This window comes from Chenopodium album, chromosome 20 (genome assembly GCF_948465745.1).
Source record: "Chenopodium album chromosome 20, dcCheAlbu1.1, whole genome shotgun sequence".
NCBI classification, from domain to species: Eukaryota; Viridiplantae; Streptophyta; class Magnoliopsida; order Caryophyllales; family Amaranthaceae; genus Chenopodium; species Chenopodium album.
Genome location: NC_137853.1, coordinates 13,914,038 through 13,940,313, shown reverse-complemented (window position 1 = coordinate 13,940,313; position 26,276 = coordinate 13,914,038). Strand labels below are relative to the sequence as shown.

The 26,276-nt window shown below is 37.0% G+C and overlaps 1 protein-coding gene and 1 non-coding gene across 2 annotated transcripts; both read left to right on the top strand.

Annotated features, from left to right (window-relative positions):
- The first annotated feature begins 7,950 nt into the window (after positions 1-7,950).
- LOC145599937 (small nucleolar RNA R71) lies at positions 7,951-8,057 on the top strand. Its single transcript, XR_014104182.1, has one exon. It is a non-coding gene; the product is annotated as a small nucleolar RNA R71 (small nucleolar RNA).
- Positions 8,058-13,662: 5,605 nt separating this feature from the next.
- Positions 13,663-25,837, top strand: LOC145598083 (replication factor C subunit 3-like). Its single transcript, XM_081654383.1, has 11 exons — positions 13,663-13,833; positions 13,951-14,061; positions 14,307-14,339; positions 16,989-17,157; positions 18,964-19,145; positions 19,598-19,734; positions 19,845-19,943; positions 21,334-21,403; positions 21,487-21,561; positions 23,194-23,239; positions 25,433-25,837. Exons 1-11 carry the CDS (start codon positions 13,750-13,752, stop codon positions 25,489-25,491), a joined length of 1,065 nt encoding a protein of 354 aa, XP_081510509.1. The 5' UTR covers positions 13,663-13,749; the 3' UTR covers positions 25,492-25,837.
- Positions 25,838-26,276: the final 439 nt, after the last annotated feature.

Below are 26,276 nucleotides of genomic sequence, written 5' to 3'. Positions count from 1 at the left end.
TTAAATTAACTTAATGTGGTCCTTTTAATTTCAAAATTAAATCATATTCAATTTCAAAATTAGGGTTCTTTATGAATTTCAATCCCCAATTCAATTTAACTCTTAAATTAAATAATTTGATCATGAAAATTCATAATTTAACATGTAATCAAATAGATTGAATTCTTTAAATACGTAACTATCGAATTAATTCAAAATCAAAACACAAATTTCACAAATTAGGGTTTATGGTTTTGAAATTTTCGAAAAATTAGGGTTTGGGGGTTTCGAAAAATTCGAATTTAATAGGGCGAAAAATCGGTTCTCTTTATGGCTATTTTGAGCATTATTAAATCACATTAAATCAATTCCAAGAGTTAAATAACATTTAATATAATAATTGACCCATAATTAAATTATTCTCCCTCCTAATTGAATTAAAATTGTGGACTATCAAAGAATTATAGTCAATATGCGTAAATGCAATAGGCTAACTGATACCGCTGTAAGGGTTTATAAGTACTACGCAGCGGAAATAACATGAATCATATTCATAAAGCACCTAAACCAAGGATCTTTGCATTACACATAAAGAACACATAATTGTACCTTTGAAGCGTGATTCCACGTGCGATCGAGCAAGAACAAGGGGAGATAAAGAACCTCAAGCGTGATTCCTCTACTTGGTCCACGGGCACAAGTTAAGACCTCCACTAATGCTAGTTAGTTGCAATTGAAACCTTCAATTGACCTTCTACGGAGAAGAGCGACATACTAACCAAGAACCACCACGAACCACCACACACGCCACCAAGGGGTGGCCGGCCGTGAGTCCAAAGGGGAGGAGAGGGAGCCGTGAGTTAGAGAGAGGATTGAGGTTTTGAGATTGGTTGCCTTGATGTCAAAATTCACAGTGTGTGAATTATGACTGCTTACTGCAAACCCTAGGCATGGATCTTATTTATAGATCTCATCTCTAAATAAGAGCCCATGTCAAAAGCCCAAAACCTAATTCCAATCTAACTATACTAGCCCAATCCAATTCATGATTCGTTAATTGCTCATGAGGCCCATTAATGGGCCTCTTACTTGCTTAACCCAATACCCTTGTGTGTGACCTCATAGGATCCATTCTAGTGGGCTTTGGACTATTTAACTAGTCCAAATATCATCTCTCATAGTCTAGCAACAGAGGATGACGCCCCAAAAGAACGAACTTATTATCTCCATAATAGTGATCCTTGATATATCTAGTAATTGCACTTATCGAAGACATAACTCCTTCAGACGGACCCAAGCATCCGTCTCATGTCAGTCTGGTTGTGCTCTATACGACCTATGGCCTGACCTATACTCTGCAAATCCCAAACCGGGTCAGAGTCACCATAGGGGACGGAGTAGGACTGTCGGGGTGGTGAAGGTTGCTGTGGGATAGGCTCCTCTACTGGTGGAGGCTGTGGTTGGGGCTGTGGTGGTACCTCTCCCCTAGCATGGGCAACTAACAGGGCATAAGTGTAAGACTCCTGCCCTGGGGGAAAAGCGGTCAGGTCGGGGTTGGGCAAAGGAAAAATAGGTAAGGGGTGCTCGGTCCCTACCCTAATGCACCAATGGGTGACCTGGTTCCCATCTACCCTCAACCACCCCAGCTCCTCAAGGTACCTAGAGGTAATGTAGGTGTCAGCTCCCATGTTAGTCATGCGGTGGGGTCCGTTCTCTACAAAACCGACTTTCTTGATGGCTATCCTAGTGATAAGGCCACTAAGACGGATGGGGGTAGTGACAGTGTTACTGGCCGTGGCGTGTCTGCCTAGGTGGTGGATAATATATCTAGCTATGTTCAATTTCCCAAACCCAAACATATAATGGCCAATTACAGCTAGTTCATTGGTCTAACAGTTATGGGGTTCGTTCCTACCTAGAAAACAGACACCGGTAAATCTTTGCCACATTTTGGGGACAGGGTGGTGGATCGGTCTAGCACTAGCATGCTGTGCATTCACATTGGCAATTCCAGTCAAAGCAAAATACACATCTTCCATTTTAAATTCAGCATTCCATTGACGATCCAAATCATGTTCTAACTCAAATAATTTACAAAATTCCACAAAAGAAAGTGTGATATTTCTATTATTAAGCCTAAAAATTAATTTCGGACCACTTTTATGATTTTGTACAACTAGAGAAGACAAGAATTCACATGTTAATTCACGGTATGTAGAATAATGCATATCAACAAATTTTCGCATACCAATATCATTCAAAAATCTTCTAACAAAACCATAAATTCCTAAAGCTTCTAAAGTGGGACGGTGTAACCACCGTGAGGGAATTACCTCGCGTCCATATAGAACCTCCAGTTTTTCCTTTTGTTCGGGCGTCGCGATCTTGATCGTCGGCCACTGTGGAAGTTGTAGCGTCGGATCATACTGTTGAGAGGAGCCACTTGAACTTCCTCCGAGCAAATTTCTTGCACGTTTCGCCACCATTTAGGTAGTGGGTCAAAACTAAAATTTGTGGAAAGTGAAAAAATTTGGTGTAGAAATGTAGAGGATGAAGAGAGGATTAGAAATATGTAAGAATTTCTGAATTTGGGTGAGAATTGGAGGAGAGATCTTAGAGAGAAGTTAGAAAGTTTAAGGTTTTAGACAGAGAAATAATAGAGGAAAGGTAAGAAAGAAAGAAGAAAGGAGAAAGAAAGGAGGAAGAAGAAAGAAAAAGGAAGACGGGTGGAAGGGGAGGCTGCTCGCGCCCGGTCGGGCGGGAGTTCGCCCGGTCGGGCGATCCGATTATCCAATTCACTCGTCTCTCGCGCCCAGTCGGGCGCCCTTACCGCCCGATCGGGCAATCTTCTTACCAATTCCGCCTTCTCCTCGCGCCCGATCGGGCGAATCACCGCCCGGTCAGGCGATTTTCAAGCTTTTCCAATCCCTACTCTCACGCCGGGCTCGAGAGCAATATGGGTGACGCCTTGTTCTTCAAAATTTGGCTAACTCTTTTCCTCTAATCTGTACCAAAAACTCATAAAACTCGTTAAATTCCCTCCTCTCTCCTCTCATAAGAAAAAGAAGAAAATAAAAAGAAAAAGTAAGGAAAATACGGGTTGCCTCCCGCAAAGTGCTGGTTTATCTAGGTCCCGCACGACCCTCTTACCATAGTGTTTTCAAGGTGAACTGGAACTAGTTAGGTGTAGTAATTCAACTGCACCAATTGTAGCCCCTTCATGATATAGCTTGAGTCTCTGACCATTGACCTTGAACTCGTTACCATGCTCATCAAATAGCTCTACAGAACCGAACTTGTTGGCCCTTTTTACAGTGAAAGGACCCGACCACCTTGACTTCAACTTTCCTGGGAAAAGTTTAAGTCTAGAGTTAAACAACAACACCTTATCACCCTCTTTGAATTCTCTCGGAAGGATCATCTTGTCGTGCCATCTCTTAGTCTTCTCCTTGTAAACTCGCGCACTATCATAGGCCATCAACCTAAATTCATCAAGCTGGTTAAGTTGTAGAAGCCTCTTTTCTCCCGCTAGCTTAGCATCCTAATTGAGCTCCTTAATAGCCCAATAAGCCTTGTACTCTAATTCCACCGGAAGATGACATGCTTTACCGTACACAAGTCTATAAGGAGTGGTACCTATTGGGGTCTTAAATGCGGTTCTATATGCGCAAAGGGTGTCATCCAACTTATCACTCCAATCTTTCCTAGATTTTGCTACCACCTTCTCTAAGATGACCTTGATCTCACGATTAGACACTTCAACTTGGCCACTAGTTTGGGGATGGTAGGCTAAACCTGTCCTATGGTAAACGCCATACTTCTTTAGGAGGGTATCTAACTTCCGCTCATGAAAGTGGGATACTCCATCACTAATTATGGCTCTAGGTACTCCAAATCTAGGAAAAATGGTTTTCTTAAAAAGCCTATGGACCACCTTGGCATCATTGGTAGGAGTGGCAATGGCTTCAACCCACTTAGATACATAATCTACGGCGACTAAAATATAGCGGTTCCCCCTAGAAGAAGGGAACGGTCCCATGTAATCAACACCCCAAACATAAAAAATTTCAACTTCTAAAATCCCAGTTTGAGGCATCTCATGCCGCCGCGAGATGTTGCCAGTCCTCTGGCAAGAGTCACAAGCCTGCACAAAAATGTTAGCATCCTTGAACATGGTGGGCCAGTAGAATCCTGACTCATTTATCTTGGCCACCGTTTTAGAGGGACCATGATGTCCTCCATAAGGTGAAGTGTGACAGCTAGTAAGAATACCATGTACCTCCCATTCGGGAACACACCTGCGAAATAATCCATATGCACACTCACGAAACAAAAAAGGATCATCCCAAAAATAATGTTTAACATCAGAAAGGAATTTCTTTTTTTGTTGGTAGGACAAGAGGTAAAGTGCCACCCACTAAATAATTAGCAAAATCAGCATACCAGGGGTGTTGCTCTACAACTGCATACAGGTTGTCATCAGGGAATAAATCATCTATAGGAAGAAAATCCTTACCCTCATCATACCTGATTCGTGACAAGTGATCTGCCACTACGTTCTCTGCACCTTTTTTGTCCCTTATCTCAATGTTGAAATCTTGGAGCAAGAGAACCCACCGGAGTAGCCTAGGCTTTGATTCTGCTTTGGCTATCAAGTATTTTAAAGCTGCATGGTCAGTAAAAACAATAACTTTAGAACCAACTAGATATGATCTAAATTTTTCTAAAGCATAAATAAAAGCAAGAAACTCCTTCTCCGTGGTGGCATAATTGACTTGAGCCTCATCCAAAGTTTTACTTGCATAGTAAATAGCATGTAAAACTTTGTCCTTCCTTTGTCCAAGCACGGCTCCTAGAGCAAAGTCACTTGCATCACACATGATTTCGAATGGAAGATTCCAATCGGGTGCACATATGATGGGTGCCGTTATCAAAGCCTGCTTAATCCTGTTGAAAGCCTCAAGACACTCGTCAGTAAAAACAAAAGGGGAATCCTTAAGCAAAAGCTGAGTCAGTGGTTTAGCAATTTTAGAAAAATCTTTGATAAAACGGCGATAAAACCCCGCATGACCCAAGAAACTCCTTACTCCCTTAACATTAACTGGGGGAGGTAATTGCTCAATCATTGAAATCTTAGCTTTGTCTACCTGTATACCCTTATCAGATACAATGTGACCAAGAACTACTCCCTCTGTCACCATAAAGTGACACTTCTCCCAATTTAAGACCAAGTTACATTCTTCACATCTTTTCAAGATTTTAGCTAAATTAATTAAACAAGCATCAAATGAAGAACCATAGACACTAAAATCATCCATAAAGACTTCCATAATAGACTCTATGAAATCTGAAAATATGCTCATCATCCAACAATGAAAAGTAGCAGGTGCATTACATAAACCAAAAGGCATTCGACGATATGCAAAAGTGCCATAAGGACATGTAAATGTAGTCTTTTCCTGATCTTCATGGTGGATCGGAATTTGGAAAAATCCCGAATACCCATCCAAATAGCAAAAGAACTTATGGTTAGCTAACCTCTCAAGCATTTGATCAATAAAAGGGAGAGGGAAATGGTCCTTTTTAGTGACGACATTTAATCTACGATAATCAATGCACATACGCCACCTTGTAACAGTTCTAGTGGGAATTAATTCATTTTTATCATTTTTTATAACAATCATCCCACCCTTCTTAGGAACCACCTATACAGGACTTACCCATTTAGAGTCAGAAATAGGATAGATAATACCTGCATCAAGTAATTTCATAACCTCCTTCTTGACTACTTCTTGCATATTGGGATTCAACCTCCGCTGGGGTTGAATACAGGGCTTGTAGTTGTCCTCTAAGTGTATCATGTGCATACAAAAATCTGGGCTTATACCCTTGAGATCATCAATATTGTACCCTATTGCCCTTTTGTGGGTTCTAAGAACCTCTAGAAGTTGGGAAGTTTGTGGGTCATCAAGTGCAGTACTAATGATCACAGGGTGCATTTCCTGCTCATCAAGAAAAACATATTTTAAATGAGAAGGGAGAGGTTTTAGTTCAGGTTTCTTTACCTCTGCAGGTTTTGATTCCTAAACTAATTTTACTACCTTCTTATTCTCGTTAGCATCAAGTTCTCCTATGGCAAGGGCTTTTTCAATAACATCTACCTCTTTACTCCAGATACTCGCATCACCTGTAGACAAATTTCCACAAAGTATTTCTTCCAAGGGATCCCTTGCAAGAATCTATGTCAAGCTATCTTCACAAATATCATCCATTATATCAATTACATCAATTAAACAACAATTTTCTTCTAACGTAGGACCTTTCAAAACTTTCCCTAAATTAAAAGTAATATTATCATCACCAATAGATAGGGTTAGTTTACCATTTTTGACATCAATAATGGCTCCTGCAGTATGGAGAAAAGGCCTACCTAATATAATGGGAATTTGTGTATCCTCAGCCATGTCTAAAACAACAAAATCAACAGGGATGAAAAATTTACCAACTCTAACAGGGACGTCCTCTAAAATACCTAAGGGATATTTAACAGAACGATCTGCCATTTGCAAAGTAATATTAGTAATTTTTAATTCACCCATATTCAATTTAGAATAAATAGACGATGGCATAACACTAACAGAAGCACCCAAATCACACAATGCTTTATCTATGAAGACATTACCAATATGACAAGGGATAGAGAAACTACCAGGATCCTTTAATTTAGGAGGAGATTTATTTTGTAACAATGCACTACATTCCTCAGTAAAAGCTACAGTTTCTACTTCATTAAAGGCCCTCTTCCTAGTCAATATATCTTTCATAAATTTAGCATATGCAGGAACCTGTGTAATAAGTTCTGTGAAAGGAACCGTTACCTGCAAATTCTTGACGACCTCCAGAAACTTACCAAACTGCTTATCCAACTTAGTCTTTAGTTGGCGATTTGGGAATGGTAATTTGATAACTAGTGGTGCTTCCCTGCTCTTCCCCTAGGGTGCATCCTTCCCTGAGGTTGTACCCTGCAATGAATCATCAGAAATATTAGTATTACCCTAGAGCCCTGCAGGGGCATTTGGTACAAAGGAATCAGGATTAGCAATATTAATTAAATCGGGTTCATCCTCTTTGGGCATTGGGGGCCCATCGTAGTGCGAACCACTCCTTAGGGTAATTGCATTTGCATGTTCCGTAGGTTGAATTCCCTGCGCTGGTAGGGCTCCCTGCTGGCGAGTTTGAAAGGTAGAGGACAATTGGGCAATTTGGGTGTCCATGACTTTATTATGGGCTATAATAGAGTCAATTTGTTGGTCTCTACTCTCCATATGCTTTTGCATACTAGTAAGCATTGCTCTAATTTCTGACAAAGCAGGGTCAAAAGATGTAGTAAGGGTTTGTGAAAGGGGTTTCTGGTTAGCATGAGGGTGGTAATATTTCTGCTGTGGAGGGGGTGCTTGTTGTGGTAATTGTGGAGGTGGTGGATTTTGAACATTGGTGCTACGGTAGGATAAATATGGATGATTACGGTAGCCAGGATTGTAGGTGTTGGAGTATGGGTTATTTTGCTTATATGTTTGGAAAGCATTAACTTGCTCCATTGAACTCCTGCAATCTTGCTCAAAATGTCCTACACTTCCACAATTTTCACAAAAAGCATCATTAGCATTGTTAGAAACAGCAGAAACATTAGCAACAGAATTAGGAATAGTAGTACTAAGGTTATCTAATTTCTGGCAAATAGAAGTGAGCTAAGCTTGCATAAGGGTTACTGAATCAACATGGTGCTTGCCCTTATTTTCATAGCCTCTAGTATTCCCATATTGGGAATTATGTATCGCCATATCTTCAATAACCTGACCTGCATCATCAACATTAAGATTCATAAATCTACCGCTAGCTGCGGAGTTTAAAATTGTCCTTGATGCATTCCCTAATCCATTGTAAAAAGCTTGAATCAACTGCCACTTTGCCAAGTTATGGTGGGGACACTCCCTCTGCAGATCCTTAAACCTCTCCCAAGCCTCATATAATGCTTCATCTGGCTCCTGAGCAAAGTTCTGAATAGCGCTTCTCAGTAAAGCTGTTTTCTCTGCAGGGTAATATTTATTATAGAAATTCAAAGCAAGAGTCTCCCAGTTAGTAATACCAAGTGCAGTTCTATTCAAACCATCAAACCACAATTTAGCTTTTCCACATAAAGAAAAGGGAAAAAGAATCTCCCTAATTTGGTCCTGCGTTACCCCATTCTGCCTAATAGTGTTGCAGTATTGACAGAAATCTGCAATGTGAAGATTAGGATCTTCACCCTTGGCTCCCCTAAATTGCTTTCTTTCTATCATAGTTATAAACTGGGGCTTGATCTCGAACTGGACTCCCTTGAGATCTGGTGTAGGAGAAAGATGTGGAAAATTTGTCAGAGACGGCTGCGAATAATCGCTAAGCTTGCGAGGTGGAGGTGGAGGTGGTGTAGTCATCTCTAATTCTGAATCAGAAGAGTCCTCCGAATCACTAGAATTAGATGGTGGATTTCTAGGAATATTGTTACTCCCAGAACCTGCCAGGATCTGCCTATAAAAATTATTCTGCCTATGGAAAGAGCGCTCGATCTCAGGATCGAATGGAATGTAACCTGATCTGGAACACCTGGGCATAAACAAAGAACTAAAAAGACAAATATGAGAACTACCTCAAAGAACTAATGTCCTTTGAGGCAAAAGAAAAATAATCTAGACTACAAAAACAATTAGAAATAAAAATAAAACCGTTTCCCCGGCAACGGCGCCAAATTTTGACAGGCTAAAGTCGTATCACCTAATCAAAAATAATTACCTAAGTCCACTAGCTTATGCAGATAGGGAAGTAGGGTCGAATCCACAGGGAAACAAGTCTTTCTACTCCTAATTAATTATTATAATCTAAATTATCAAGGTAACCAATATTTTTGTGAGTAAAAACTATACTACGAAGATTATGAGTAAGGAGAATAAATAGGGAAGAAATCAATAATAATAAAGCCTAGGGCATAGGTTCACTAATAAACAATATTCCAGGGTAAAACATAATAATCAATCATCAATGCATTAATTAATCAGATCATAAAGGGCTTTCGCTACGTATTACAATCACAGAGTTAATTTACCGGTATTAAATCTCATCTCTCGAATTTCGACCTAACCATTTATAAATTAATCTACCTATTGAAACTAAGCCTAAATATCAATTCTCATCTCTCGAATCTCGAATTAATATTGCTAAACTCATACAATTAAACCTGGCCAAATCTAATTGCATAGCATTTAAACAATCAATAGGAAATCAATTAAGAATTAACGATTAATAATCATAAAATTACCCCTTCATATTATTTATTAGATCCCCCTAAACCCTAGAAAGAGAACTACACAGACATGATTAAAGCTAAACAAAACAAAGTAGATAAACAAGACATAAGGAATTGAATGAATAAAAATACTGAGATTAATAAAAGAGAAATCGTACCAAGACGGCGGAATTACAATGGAGTTTTAGGAACAAGAGAAAATAAAAGTCTAGAGAGAGAAAGTCTAAGTAGAGAGAGAAGAAAAATAATACTAGAGTGTAGAGAAGTAAAAAGAAGTAATTAACCTTGCCTAATAAAATTACATTAATACTAAGCAAGAGTCCTCAACTGAACATAATTAATCGGAGCTAAATCACTCCCTCTTAAACACACGCGCTCGGTCGGGCAAGGGGCCGCCCGACCGGGCCTGCCTTCGCTGCTCCCTCTTCTTTCTCGCGCCCGACCGGGCGCGGGGCGTTCTCCGGGCGCGGGGTGTTCTCATCAGCTGCCTCGCCCCGCCCGGCCGGGGCACGCCTCCGGGCGGAGCCATGGTGGTCCGGGCGGAGCTCTTGGGCTTCGTGGCTTCTTCCTTAGGCCTCCGAACTTGGCCCAATGGCCTCGTATCTCCAAAATCGAGCCCTTAGTCACCGATTTGCTTCTTCTAATCGGTCTTGGGCTATCAAAAGTGATCGTGGTCTTCCAACGCTTGTAGATGCTCTTCGAAAATCCGGGAAAATGCTCCAAGTATGCAAATTCCTACAAAACTCAAGCAAAACTACAAAAACACTAGAAAACACAAATTAGTAATAAAAGTGGCTCGAAGGAGCCAAAAACACTACTAATTACGACCAAGGGACGGGGGTAAATCTTTATATAAAATGAACATATCAGTTGTTGTTTAGTTTAGAGCTTGTTTTGGTTGTAGTTGCTTGTTTTAGTTTAGTTGTTGGACAGATTACAACTTGTTGTTTGTTTTAAGTTGTTGGTTCTTATATTGATTACATTAGTGTACTGTGGTTGCCTATTATTTAGCTCAGTGATGATGCATGAGTGGCTATTATCATATGGTGGTTGTTAGCTTGATTATGTTACAGTTACTCTGATTGCCTATTACTTCTGTCATTGATGATGATGGTGGTGGTGCCTATTTACCTTGGATTGTCTTAGTACTTGTTGCCTTTTGATTGGATGCCTTGTTTTTGCTTTGGATTCATGGTTGGCTGTTTATGTTGCATATTGTGGTCTATGATGAGAGCTTATGAAAATAGAGAAGGCATTAGGGATCTTGTGTATATAAGTTAAGACCATAATGTACCATCTCCCTTTAGGAAATGTTTTGCATGATATTAGTTACATTTGGCTGCTCATTTTGCTTTTTTATGAATCGAATTAAAGACTCTAAGACCTGTTTCAATTACATGTCCCTCAAAGGACTTAGTATTCTTTTGCAAATGGGATTCTTGTTTAGCTGTTTACATCATTGAACAGTTTACAAATATCCCATTTGGTAAAAGAATATTATGTTGACTTTATGTGACTTGTAGTGGTCAATGATGAATGATGGAGTATGATGTGGAAAGGCTGATGTTTTTGCCATGTAACTTGATATTGTGTTGCATTTTCTTGTTGGGTGCATGAGATTGCTTATGTGTCCATCTTGTAGCTTGTCTGACCTTCTGCCTTCACTGATATGCATTTGAAAATGAGCCCTGAGACCCTGTTTTTTTTTTACACTATGATGAGTCTTTTTATTGAGACACCAAACTATAAATGCCCTTTCACTCTGATGTCCTTAGAGAATAAATCAAACTTATACTAATTTATTTCATTTGCTGACTATAGAGTGTGAGTTTAATTGCATGTTTGAGTTGTCAATGATGCTTGGGGATATTCTGAGTTATTTTAAAAATAGTGCAATGACATATTATGAGCACTAAATTTTGCAAAAGAAAGTGCATATTTCATTTGATTAAGTTGGATGTGATTACATCTTACAATTTAGTCACCCCATTACATTTGCAAAACATTTAAGCTACCCCCTTACATTCTAAACACAAATGCTCCCCCCTACATTAGTTTGCATTGAAATTTGAGGAAGATGCCTCATGATCATTAGCCATAACAGGCCTATATGGCTCTGTGTTTCTAGTTGGTTGTGTATTCTATTCTTCATTTGCTTGTGTGTTCTCATTGTGGTGCTCTAGAGTGTCTTCTTCATCACCTGAATCTGGCTTGTCCATGTATACTGTCTCCCATGCATTAATCACAGCCCACATAGGAGCTTCCATGTCATCTTGTAGTTTACCCTCTCTTTCAAGCTTCTCCTTATTCACATGAGGAGGTTCAAACCTGTTAGAACCTCTACTTTTCAGAATTTGGTTCATGGTGTGGCACAAAGTAACCCACACCTTGAACAGTCTGTTTGGAGGTAGCTCTTCAAATGCATCCTCCACAGCCTTGATCAATTGATCTGGAGTTTTAGCCATTTTCTTGTGTTGAAGTGACTGGATGCTTCTGAAAACTCCCAAGTCCAGAATATTCATATCTGGACTGTTTGGTGGCTGTTGAGTTAATACAAATGTGAACCCTGCTGTTCACAGTTTTCTTGCCAAACAGGATCATCTTGAGTTATATGTGCCTTTGCATTATCTTGCTGAATGCATATTATGTTGTGATGATCTGTTTGAGGCCATTTTGCCATAATTGCTGGAATTACTTTTTCAATTAACATCCATCTTGACACATCCCTGTTGATTGGATCAATGATCTTAGTTACCATATCCCCTTTCTTCCTATTCTTTGAGCTTCTTACTGGTGGTTCTTTCTTTGCAAATGGAAATATTCCAATTTTACCATCCCAAATGACCTCCTTCTGTGCATTGTACCATGGGTTTGCCACTGCTCCTTGGAACATCAATTGGGAATGAATTTGGATGATTGCATGACTCTTTGTGGGCCTCTTTCCTTTTTTGCTAAGTATGATCTGTGTGTTTTCTTAGTCAAAGTAAACCATTTTTCATCAATGTGAACTGTGTTGTACATTGACTGGTATACTCTTTTTGTGTCTGGTGAATCACCTATGATGCTGTTCAGTATGAATCTGAGCCTTTCTACTTTGTTTGCTAGTGTAAGCTTTGGCTTCAATGCATTTGTGTGTGGTCTAATTTCCCCTCTTTTGATCATTCTTTGGATTGTGCTTTTGCTCACATTAAGCATTGTGGCTAAGTCCCTTTGGCATGATCTATTCCCCATTGCCACTGCCTTGATGTCCTCATTTGGAATTGAAATGATTCTCTTTCTTCCACAGTTGTGGAAGCCTGTTGACATGTTGTACTCCTGATTTGCTTCTCTTTGTTGCTTTCCCTTCTTCCAGATTCTGAGAACTGTTCTTGTGCATAGATTAAAATGAATGGAAGCTTCTTTAATGGATCCATGTTTGAGTTTGCCATTTGTTGACCTTGTCAGCAGCCATATTAATATGTTGAGTCTGGCCCCACTACTGAGCCTCCTAAGCTGATGATGAACTTCATTCCCCTGTTGGTTGATTTGTTCTTGCTGAATGTTGTTGTTGCAATCTGGCTGTTGTTGATTTCCTGTTGGTTCCTGAGTCTGATTGAACTCCTCTGTCTCATGTTGGTTGCCTATTTGTTGAGCTGCCTCTGTTGAGCCAGGGGTTTGATGTTGGCTGTAGTTGTCTGATTCATTCCCATCTTCATAAGCAAAGTTCAGATCATACTCAAAAACGTCTGGCATTTCAGCATCATAAGCAGCAGTAGCTTCAGCCATATCATCATTCAAATCGAAAGAGAATTATGAAGCCATTTTTATATGGAGGCAATGATGTTTTTAGGGGTTTAAATTTTTTCTCCATTTTTTTTGTTGAGTCTGTAAATTTCAGTATGTAATTCCCTCTCAAATGATTTGAAAATTTGAGAGGAAAGGGTTTTTATAAGTGTATGGTTTGATGTGTTTAGTCATCAATCTGTGTACTTTAATTCTATTGGCTGGCTACATTTTTTCTCCTAATGTGATTGGTTAACAGATAATCACATGGATTTGTATTGAAATCCTATTGTGTAATTGGCTGTGTAATAAAGACACAAAAAAAACCCAATGGTTTCTCTTGTAATCCGCCCCTTTTTTAATGATTCAGTTTCTCTCTCTTCTTTTTTGTTTTGCAAATGATTGAGTTTTAGTTCCCATGTACTTTGTTTAATTTTCCTTAATTCCCGTGTTTTTTTTTGCAAAAATGACCATGAATAGGGACGGAGGGAGTATTATTTTTGACAATTCTTCCAAACAAAAAAAAAGAACAAATAAATACTTAAGTGGTGCCCTGGTCTACTAGCATACTCACCACTTTCTTATTTCCCGCCATTCACCTCTGCTATTTTTCTCTCTCTCGTTTCCTTGTTCACGCCGTTCATCTTCTTCTTGTTCATCGCTTCACGATGTTGTGGGTGGACAAATACCGACCCAAAAACCTAGACAAGGTTTTAATTCACGAACAAACTGCCCAAAATCTCAAAAAATTGGTAAAATTTGCTTCCCCATTTTCAATTTCTTTATTTTTCTTGTCTAATTTAGCCTATTAATTGCTATTAAATCTCTTAAATTTGTCATTTTGTCGTTTTAATTTGTTAATTTTTCAGGTAACTGAGCAAGATTGTCCACATTTGCTGTTTTATGGACCTCCTGGTTCTGGCAAGAAAACCCTAATCATGGCCCTTCTTAGGGAGATGTTTGGACCTAGTGCTGAAAAGGTATTTTTTTGGTGCATCTAATTATAATAATTTCATAGCAATTAATTTATTTTTATCTATGTTACTTGGACTCGGCTAGAATTGTCAAAGTATGTGTTAAAGTATTTTTATGGATTTTTTTATAATTTTTTTATTTGTTGTATGATATGTTTTTGGATATTTGGAGTTAATGAGTTGCTAATTGCTAGGTTACTACTGTAGATTTTGGGTTTAATTTGAGGACTTTCTTGTGTTTTGTTTTCCAGGTTAGGGTGGAGAACAAGGGATGGAAAGTTGATGTAAGTTTCTCTATGTTTCACTTTTTTATTACTCATAAAGGAAGTGATGTATGTGTTGTTAGTTTAGTATGACAAGCACTATTGCTAATGTACATGTAGATAATTATTAACGAAATTTTTTGACTACTATCATTGAGTCGTGTCAATAGAACCATTTTCTTTTCCTGGTTTTGCTCAGTGGTTGACATGTTGCTGATCGATGTAGTCTATTGTCATAATTACGGAGTATATGGTTTAGCTCGACAATTTGAATAGGATGGAAGGACGGTGTTGTGAAAGGAGAGGGAAGAAGATTTGGGACCAAATTATTTTGCCCATACCCTTTTTGTTTTTTCTTTTGATTAACACATGGATATTTTAGTTTTTTGAATTTTCGGATTATATTAGCTGGTAGTGTAGGAGGCATTGGCTGATTAGGCTCAAATAGCAGGCTTTCATTTGAATTAATATTATCATAATTGTGAGGTGTCATGTTCATGAAATCAAAGTTATTTCTTAGCATTGTCTGTATAACCATACTGTGAAAGCTGTTATAGATTGTTCTGTTCATTGCTGTTTAATCCATCAACTATAGTACTATTCAGGAGCTTCAAGCATGTATTATAGTTATTACCATTTTTTAAAACCCTTGCTTTGCTCAAACATTAACTAGAATATGTCTAATTAGTATGTTTCTTGTGTCTAGAATCATGGCAATTAGGCCAATGTTATATGGGTTGAAATGTTGGGCATATAAAAAGAAGTATTAGATATATTGGAGTGGTATAGATGTACATAGTGAATTGAATTTGTGGGAACTCCTCTCGGATATATAATTATGAATGTAGACATTTAGAGGAAAGTTGGGAGTTGTGCACATCAAGGATTCAATAAGGGTGATTTGATTTCCTTGGTTTGGGATTGTAAGATGGAGATAAAAAATGCACCAGAAAGGAAATTAGAAAGTAGGGTGCACAAGGATCTTGGAAGTAGTAAAGAAGTTAGATAGTAGTGTTATATGCACCAGAAAGGAAATTAGAAAGTAGTGAAGAAGTTAGAAAGTAGTGTTATATGCACCTAACATGTTGCATATAAGTAAGGTTATATGCACCAGAAAGGAATTAGAAATTAGTGTTATATGCTCTTATAAGCCAAATTTCTTCACTTGAATGGAGGAGTTAGGAATCATGTGAAGAAAATTGGCTTATAGGAGCATGTAACACTTTATGAAAGGGCATGCAGGGTAAGGATCTTGATTGATGATTAATTTGGTGCATTTAGCTGATCAAATCATTGGGATTAAAGCTTTGATATTATGTTTCATTGCATTCTGATAGTATTTATATTAGTACGTGAATGAATTCAAATGTATATGCTTTTGATTTCAATGTATTGTATTTTGCATTTAAATGAACTGCAAGTTAGCTCTTACCGTTTGAAGGAACAGATAATTTTACTTCTCTTGGGTTTGTGTTCAGCCAACTTAGTGTTGCCTGGGAAAGCCTCGCGGCTTAGTGATTGGTGCTTTTTTATTTCATAAAATAAGTAAATAGGAATGAGGCATCCTCCCCAAGCTTGGGAAGTTTGGATCCTCTGTGCAGGATACCATCCCCTTCTCGGCGAGGAATTTTGGCATGCGAGATCTATGGGGTGTGGGAGTAGACTGATTACATTATATTTTCTTTTCCTTACATTTTAAATTCATTGCCATTATTTGCCAATTCTGTACAATAAGATTTTTACTTCTATTTTCCTTTCGGACATGTCTTAAGTTGCTTGCCCATTTTCTTTTTGGATTTCTACTTATTCTCTTTGAGTTGGGTCCCACACTCTACCACCCATTTTTTCTTTTTACTTTATCACTTAAATTGGCACGTAAATAAAGATGGGTAGATGGATGGGCTAAATCCATATGGATTTTAAATTATTGTGTTATGAAGTTTTATTTTTTAAATTTTTTTGTCAGTGCAAAATTTCGAAAGCTTGTAAAATTATGAGAGTTAATCTTCGATTTAGGAGATTTTGACCTTCATAAACCAAATTGGGAAGTAGCACTTTGTTTGTTGGTCGAAGCATTGCTTTTAAAATTAAATTTAAACTAACATATCTTTTTGAGGAGTAGCAAGGTCTCTAAATAAGCTTTCGCCTTGTACTAGTTATTTTGATAAATAAGTTGGTCTTGCAATGTACTTTTTGTTTAATTTCATAAACAAGGAAACATCAAATTTTGGCTTAATTACCATCCATAGGCTAGTTGATTCTTTCCAATTTCGTTTTTAATAGAAGTATAGTTATAATATTTTTGCTCTGAGGTTTTGTTTATTTAAATTCTAAAGCTGCCCATAGGGAGTTGTCTTTTGAGAGGTACTACCTGAACAATACTGTCTTTAAGTAATCAAGGTAAAGTTGTTAAAGATAATTAAAAATTAACACCAACAGTATACTGATCCACACCCATTTTGATGATCTAATCTATTTTTCAATCAGAAATATATAAGCCAGTTTTAAGTGGATGGTAGAAACATACCCTATTATTGACCTGTATGTATATCTTAATTTTTTCTCTTGCACTTTGGGCTAGATAATCAATAGCCAGAATTGAGATGATCGTTTTCATGACATCATGACTATTTAGATTTCATCTTTAACTTTTCTTTTTATATGGTGTAGGCTGGGACTAGAACGATTGAAATTGAACTTACTACTCTATCTAGCACTCATCATGTGGAGTTGAACCCAAGTGATGCTGGGTTTCAAGATAGGTATATTGTTCAAGAGATTATTAAGGAGATGGCTAGGAATAGACCTATTGATACTAAAGGAAAGCGTGGATTTAAAGGTAAGAAAGCGCTGTTCTCTCTCTTGATATTATGCCCACATGCATGTTTCCACCATTCACTTATAGCTGCCTTATATAGTTCTGATAGAAAAAGAGGTGCTTTGTGCTACTATGCCATGCAAAGAGAAGGACAAAATTAAATTACGGAATGTTTTTATGTTTTGAGTGAGTGACCATAGGTCCATGGTTTTTTTTTTTTTTTTTTTTTTTTTGGGGCTGTAATTTCCCTACTAGCCATATTACTTATTTACTATTGGAGTTTCATATATGAAGGATTCACTTATAAAATGTGTTTGGAGATTGATTACATAACTTGACTTTTAGTTACAAGTATAAACTTTATTGTGTCTTACGCACTTTGTATTCTCTTATAATTATGGCAGAGTCCCTATTAAAATTCTTTCTACCCTTTACTCAAATGTACATATTTTCCTAATAATTTGTGCACAAAATTTTATTTTTCCTTACATTAGTCAAGTTAGTAATTTACAAAGTTGTCGATATACTAGCTTTCATTCTTTACACTACCTCCGTTAAATATTATGTGCAAATTTGGAATACTATTTGTAAGATAAGAAAAATTTCAAAGTTGCCCATAATAATTAACGGAGGTAGTATAAGTGGAGTATTTAATTATGCTAAATTATTTTTCTAAAAGTTAAATTTTTAATATTTTTCTGTAACCTATGTACTCCTGTTATAATTTCAGCCATTACATCTCTTTTCTCTTCATAGTTTCATTTAAAAGTTCATTATTTATAAAGTATGATTACATATAATGTAAAGTAACGGTAAGGAGTGAGATATTGATAGAGATGAATTACATGGGAGATAGGAGAAGGAGAGGATGACAAGGCTTTCTATTGTTGCCTAATTGCTCTTCATCCTTGGCAAAGCTTTTTCTAGAATTTGAAAATTAGGATATAGCGCTCAAGTTCATTATCAGGAAAAACTAGAATTATGTACTTTTTACTTGTTGATAATTAAAGATATTAATGATAGAAATAATGCATTGACAAACATGAAATGAGGAGTGTTGCAAGTAAAGATAAATGGAGGAAGTATTACTTAAGTATTAAATATACAGCTTAACCTTTCATATAGTTTGATGGTTGGCAGATGGATTTGGAAATTGGGAATATACTAATGCCATCACCCTTTTGTAGGATTATGAGAAGAAGCTTTAAAGCAAATTCCAACACAAGTCATTTGATGCAAGATATGATGTGGTGCAATATTTGTTAACATGTAGGGTTTGGCACTTGTTATTATAAAGAAATAAATACACTTAAAATATGTAGTATAGATAGGTCTAATTGATGTGAAAGGTAGACTCATCAAAATGTAATAAAACATAGTGACACATAGTTTTGCATGTGTGAATTCATTATAGATCAGGGATCACAACAAGTGGTTCATTAATATCTCATTTTATCCTTTGCAAAATTTTGATTTCCTCTTTAGGAAATGGTTTTGAATATATTTAGGCTTTTAGTTGATCTATGGATACTTCCTAATACCATTACATACCATACTCTTGATTTCTATCCTCTTCCTCAACACAGAAATGAGGAAATGTGTACATTGCTCTTGTTTTATCTTTAAGCATTTGATTGTCTTTGTAAGTTTGCACTATAGTCTTGTTTGATATCGTCACAGACTCGCAGAAGTAGTATCTCTTCATGGGTCATGAAAGCAAAACAAAGACGAATTAGCACCTTATTATTATCTCTTCATGTGTGAATTCATTATAGTCTTGTTTGGACTGCTTCCTGTTTTTGTAACACATATTTTCTTAAATTGTAGTGTTGGTACTTAATGAAGTTGATAAACTTTCAAAAGAAGCCCAGCACTCATTACGAAGAACCATGGAGAAGTATAGTTCATCATGTCGGCTTATTCTGTGCTGCAACAGCTCTTCAAAAGTTACTGAAGCAGTTCGATCTCGTTGTCTCAATGTGCGAATTAATGCTCCCCAGAATGAAGAGGTAGCATATTTTTTTGCTTTATTTTATACTCCTTTTCCTTTTCCATTAGTGAACATGTGAAAAACTGAAAATAACTTGTGACCAGCAACAATAACCATTTACTAAAAATATATAACCAGGATACTACCTTGAATACTTGTGTGTGTGTGTGTGTGTGCGTGTGTGTGTGTGGAGGGTGGTGGGGGCCCGGGGGGTGGGGGGGTCTGCTCTTACTGTTTTGATATTTATCGTCATGTTGCTGTCCTTTCACGATACGTCGATACTAATAGGAGAGATGAGTTCTTTGTCCTATTGTCATTTTACTCTGAGGTTTATTGCAAGTGATTTTTTACTGTATTACAGAGTACATAATATAATCAAAAGAAATTTTTCAAATGTTGATATGTGAAAAATTGCATGCAATTTAACACCTCTGGTTTCTTTTAATAATTTGGTTATATATATTTGTGCAGATTGTCAAGGTACTGGAATTTATTGGTAAGAAAGAAAGCCTGGAGCTCCCTCCTGGATTTGCTGCCCGGGTGGCTGCAAAATCCAATCGCAGTCTAAGAAGAGCAATACTACTGTTTGAGGCTTGTCGTGTTCAACAGTTAAGTACTGATATATATGTGGTATAATGCTGCAAGTTACATTGGTAAGAAATCGGTTCTCTGTCATGTAATTTCTTACACCTATTACTTACCTTTAATATTTTCATAGGTATCCTTTTACAAATACCCAGTCAATTCCTCCTATGGACTGGGAGGAATACGTCTCTGAGATAGCATCTGATATCATGAAGGAGCAGAGCCCTAAAAGGTTATTAACTGCAAATTCTTTCAAGTGTTTTAGTATTGTTGAGATTACATATGAGCGCCGTTTTTGGTTCCTAAACAAAAATTATGTACCAAAATGTGTGACCTTCTGGAGTTGGGCTTTAATAATATTGTAGTTACTTTGAAGGATAAAAGTTTGGTGTAAAATGCAATGTATACTGGATAATTGGAGGTAGCTGTAGCAATTTTGTAGGTATAGCTTGTGTCGGTGTTGTTCTCCTATAACTCCCCATTTAAGCAAGAAAGAACTACATGTGAAAAAGAAACTTGACTAGAGAAGCATCTCCTGCTGCTTTTCTCCGACCATATAATGCTCAAAACTGCAAAAGTAGATCAGTGTTAGATTTTTTCTCCCTATGTTTCCCTGATCTCACACATGGTGCTGATGCTTCACTAAATCTTGTTTTCTCTCTTATTTCTTCTCATCTAATTTTGTCTGCACTTTCTTTTCTCTCATTGCATGATCCCACCCCAAACCACCTTTTGCTTCTTCATGACATCCTGTAAGTGTTTTTGGCTGGTGTGCATCCTCCTTTTTAATCTTTTCTGTTGTTTCCATTGGTAGTGTATGTATTTCTTGTGTTTTGAGAGGGTGTCTTGTTTTGCATACTATATCTCTTTGTTTAGGTTTGGAAACTGAGACTTAGATGCTGACTACTTAGTACGTAATATACTCTCTAGTGTGAGGTATTGCAAGTTGGTGTGCCATTTTGCATGCTAAATGAGGATGGTAGTCATTTCTGGATGTTGCACAAAGACATGCAGTTTAAAGGTATGAATTGGTTGCTTCTAGGGACCAGCACATATAGATGTACCTATTGAATCCATTCAATTGTTTCATATGCTAGTCTTTTCTCCTAAAGTATACCTGCACACTGTTTTCTCTTGAAACAGCAGGTTGCATTACCTTAAAAAAGAAGATATGAGATCTCTCCGCCTTTCACATTCTTGCCTTCATCTCTCTTCTGCAGATGTTGAGACTTGTTTGGCTATTTTTTCACTAGGATCTCTTGAAAATATTAGATTTTACCTTCTTTTTTTTCAATGATTAAGTAATGTCTTAGGCTATAAAATATCCTCCCACTCTTTTTAATTATTTTCCTTGATTATTTATGTATTTTATTATTTATAATTACTCTTCAATTCCCTGATTACAATTGGATTATTTATGGCATATGTACAATTGTTGGAAAGAAATAAGGGGAGAAGAGTGGAGTTAATTTTATTTTTCCTCAGATCTACCTTTGAAAATTTTGAAGCATATATAATTGCTGCTTTGTTGCTTTGATTAATCATTATGCATACTGCATTTTGTTTGTAATAACATATTATGTTGCATGAATTATGATTCTATAAATTTCTCTCTTTCACAGTCTCTTCCAGGTTCGAGGGAAGTTCTATGAGCTACTAGTTAATTGCATACCCCCAGAAATTATACTAAAGGTAGGTGACTGAGAATCTGTCACTGTTGTCACCCTTTCACTCCTTGACCATGACTTATATTTTCCCTTTTAATAAAATTTCAGAGGCTTCTTTCTGAGTTATTGAAGAAACTAGATGCAGAATTGAAGCACGAAGTGTGCCATTGGGCTGCCTATTATGTAAGTCTTTTAAGGGTTCCTATGCTGATTAGTGTATATTTTTTTTCCTTTAATTGTATGCTATAGCTTTTTTTCTATTGTTTCAATTAAATTTGGAAAGATGTCTGAAGAAGTAGCATCTTTCTTTCTTTTTTTTTTTTTTTTTTTTTTTTTTTTTTTTTTTTTTTTTTTTGTGTGTGTGTGAGTGAGTGTGTGTGTTTTTTTTTGTTTCCCTCAACTGTATACTTTGACAGTTTGACCACATTACATGGCACTCCTACTATGTCATTCTATACTAGCAATGTTTAAAATTCTCACTTGCAGAGGCATTCCCATGATAGGGAAATAAGTTAGCTCACCTCCTCCTCCTCCTATTGTAACACAAGTTGTGGATTGCTAGATGTCTAATTGATCAATGAGGGTAAAGTAGGTTCTATCTATATGCCAGATATACGATTGGTAGGGATCAAATTCAGGTGTTCTCAGTGGAAATTATGTCTACTGTGAACAGTGTACAGTCTCACAAAAGGTCAAGTTTTGGCTTTTTTAGGGGATCAGCTTTGACTGTGCAGGAATGAGGCTGATAGTTGCTCACAAAATCTTTGTAGAACCCCTGGATCTGAGTTGAAGTCAAGACCTGCATCCTTAGGTTACTCCAGTAAATTAATTTCAATGGAGAAATAGAATTTATAAAGTCTATAATTATCAGGGGAATAATTTTTAGAAAGGTTTTCTAGATTGGTGCTGTTTAGGTTTTTCTTTGTTTGGTGTCTAATGTGAGTCTGTGAGGAGACTGAGAGCATCTTGTCCTCTTGCTATATTCCTTCAGTCAATCCTGATAAAATTTTATCTTATCTGTAGTAAAACAAGCATAGATAAATTGGCCATGCCATGCTGTTAAAATCCAAAAGCCATAAATAATCAGCATGAAACAAATTTTTACTGAGGAAGCCCATTCTATGGTTCCTAATGAATATTTTATTTGCGCAACCTAATGTTACATGTGCGTCGGGCATATTGTTGACTTCCTTTCCAATTCTTATGCTTATGTGGAACTCTCGTTTGATAATTTTGCACATTGTTGGGGTGGCATTTGGATTGTGTATTTTGTATGTATGTGCTGTATCTTTATAAAGCTGATGGAACCTGAATCATATGTGAATTGAAATTTCGTGTCCAAAGTAGATAAACTTTTTGATGGGACGTTGTGCTGTATCAGATTACATTGTAGCATTGGCTGGTATCTCATTGATTAAATGTGTATAGTGATTTGATCTGTCAAAAGCCAAGAAGTTCGGATTTTATCTCTAATGACTGCAATTTTTTTTTTTTCCTATGATTTATCCTGTTTCTGTATTCCTCTCCACTTTTGACAAGAACCTAGGTTTGTAGTCCACTAACCTTGAAATGTTACTAGAGCTATTGTATGTAACGATGTAAGTTTCCCTACTTGCAAAGATTGATGTTGAACTCTGAGTACTCTGGATGCTTTGAGGGTCAAAGTCTTTTTATGGTTTAAAGTATGCTCTTATCAAAAACCTAAAAAGATTAATGACAGCCATTGATTTTCCATATGTGGCAATATTTCTTTGTGAAATGAGAGTCCGTCTTTCTTTTGTAATATTTCTGAGGAAACCTTTTTATTTTCTACAGGAACATCGGATGCGTCTTGGGCAGAAAGCCATATTCCATCTTGAAGGTATGATGTGTAAATAGCACTATCATTTTTAATCCTTTTTCCTACGTATATTTTTAATATATCCTCTGACTTTATTGCCAGCTGCTTGCTGTAGATTTCTGCTTTCGTGACAAAATTTTAGGGTTCTTGTTGATCACTTTGTATTTGAAATGAGCTAACTATGTTGCGACTAAGTAATAGTTTAAGATAGTGTTCTATATACCTTAATTTCATGTATTTAATTTTAGTCTGAACTTACTAGTCCTTCACCTTATCTTATCTTTTCTTCTTCTTATTTTTGGGTATATTATTAGTCCTCTTCTGTTTGATCTAAACGTATTAGCCCTTGTCGAATCTTATATGAACTTGTTAGACCTAAATTAATGAAAATAAGGTAAGAACTAGCCTAACTCTTTAAGTCTTTGTTATGCATGTATTTAACTGTTTTACAGTATGGATAAATTTTGAATTCTATAAGTCAACAAGAGTAAGAATAGTTTGAATACTTGCAATTTTCATCAATTTGTTTTTTTTTGGTACGGTCCTACAAATTATCTATCATTTCTTACATTTCAGTGTTAGATTTTTTTTTCCCCCTCTCTTTTCTTTGGGATATTTACATGTTGGGTTGAAGTTTCCAGTCTGAGTTTAAATTTGGGATTTAAGGAGGGAAATTATGACAAATTGGGAATTATTATGAAATACCCTGTCTGTAGTTTGGAACAAATTTTTTTAGTGAAGAAAGTAACCTGGATTTTAATGTTGCTATCAATTTGTAATTGGAACTTGAATTATAATGTTTAATAATTAGTCAGCACTTTGATCTTGTTTAAAGAAATAAAAAAAAAAGGTTATGACAGCGGTTTACTGCTTCTGAACAGTACGGTTGACTGTCAATGAACACCCCTAAGTGGATCTTGGATGGATGTTAGTGTACTCCTTCCTGTTTCTGATTACACATTCCAGCAATTATAAGCTCTGCTGCCCTCTCCTCCAGTCCTCCCTAATTACCAATATTTATACCAGCACTCAACCTCCTTGATGGACATATAATTATATGATCCTCTGCCTAGCTTTGAGACTGTCAACCAGCGTCACCTTCCATGTAAGCTTCAGCTCCCTATGAATCTCTTTATCGTCATTCCTCCACTCACCAAATTCCCCAAATAGACACCCGCACGGGCGCACAGCAGACATTGGATTTTACTCAGTGGTCAACTTAATTGCCAAGGTTCTGTAGATCTGGTGCCTTTGGCAAATCGATGATCTGTATGCTTTAAAAAGGACTGAGTAGGAAAATGGATATTGTTAGGACTAAGGAGATGATTGGAGGGTGATATAGGGATGATTCCTGTGATCTGAGGTGGAGTAGTTGAATTGGAGGAGAGGGGTGACTGAGATGTTGAGGACCTGGAAGACAATGCTCCATATGGATACATAAGACTGAGTTGAAGGAGAGGAGTAGGGAAGGAAATTACTGAGACTGAACGGGCTGTGTAGATAGATTTAAACAAAGGCTGTTCTGTCATATGATTTCCATTTTGTTAAGAATTTTTTACTTGTCACTATGTGAATACCTGTTCCACAAATGTATCTTAAACTGACATTCTGACATCTGTTGCATGCTGTTGTATTACATGAACTATTGAATTCTCATGTTAGAGATATTAGACTCATGCTGTAAGATAGATAATACGAATGCTTAGAATCTCAAATTTCTTTTAGAGTTACAAAATGGTCTAAAGTATACTTTCTGGCATAATTTCAAAAAGACATAGTACTTCGTAGTAAATTGCAATGGGCCTTAAGCCCTTAAGTGTGATGCTTAATTTTAAAGATGCCTTTTCTGCAGCACTGTGATTGTCATTTGTGACTGCAAGGTTTGCAGATTTGGCTTTTTTTCTTCTTACAATTGTCCCAAACTGAACCAATTTAATTATGTATCATTTCTGGGTATGAATGATTGCATGCCTGAAAATGTCAATTTATACTCATTCCTGACACCAGATGTGAACCATCCAAAGGCCTTGCTATAAACTTTCATGGAAGTCATGTATGTTATAAGAACTTATATGACAAAGCTTAAAATCTTCTCAATAAATAAGATTTATTACAGTGAATCTGAAAGCGAAAGTTATGTTGCATATACAAGTATACAACTTGATATTTTGTAATTGCAGTCTCTAACTGATATTTTTCTTGAAAAATGCGCAGTATTTGTAGCCAAGTTTATGAGCATATACAAGGGTTTCCTTATTGCAACTTTTGGCTGAAGCTTGAGCTGGTTTTCTCTGGTTTATCTTGGGTGCCCCTCCCTCTGGACTGAAATTGCCCTCTCTTAGCTGCCAATTTGCAAATTACCTTTCATGATCACTGTCACCTTTTCTTTTTCTTTCTTTAGTTCAGTTTACTGGGCACCTCTGTGGAAAAAGGCAATAGAACTAGTGTGCTTCCAAATGCAACAACCTGCGACTGCTAAAGCTTTTCGGCATTGCAGCTTGTGTTTTTGGCCTTTTTTGTGGTCAAAGAGGGTGAATTTTCAGGTGTATATTTGTAGCATGTATTGACAGTTGTTCGGTAGATGGATGAAATGAAACGAAGAAAGGAAGATTGGAAGCATTTTGCAAATTCTCATATATTTGCGGCCAATTGACCAGATTGGTAAATAAAAAAAAGGTAAATTTGTAAAAAAAAACCTTTTAAATGCACCATTTTGCGAAAAAAAAACCCTTTTAAAAGCTTTTTTGTTAAAAAAAAAACCCGAACTTAAAAATTTTTTGTTTAAAGAAACTTAGTATCACTAATTAACTCAATTAACCACTACCACCACTCTAAGTCTTAACCACCAGCCACCCTCCTCCCTTTCCCCTTCCCCTGGCAGCAGCCCCCTTCCCATGGCAGCCCCTTTTCCCAACTCAGCCGCTGCCTTAAACCCTCCACCTCCGGTGACCCACCTACACGTCCGGCAAACCTCCTTTCGAAACCTAAAGCAAAAAAAGAGCAAATCAACAACAAATTCCACAAATTAAGCAAATCAACCCGTCAATGGAAATTTTCG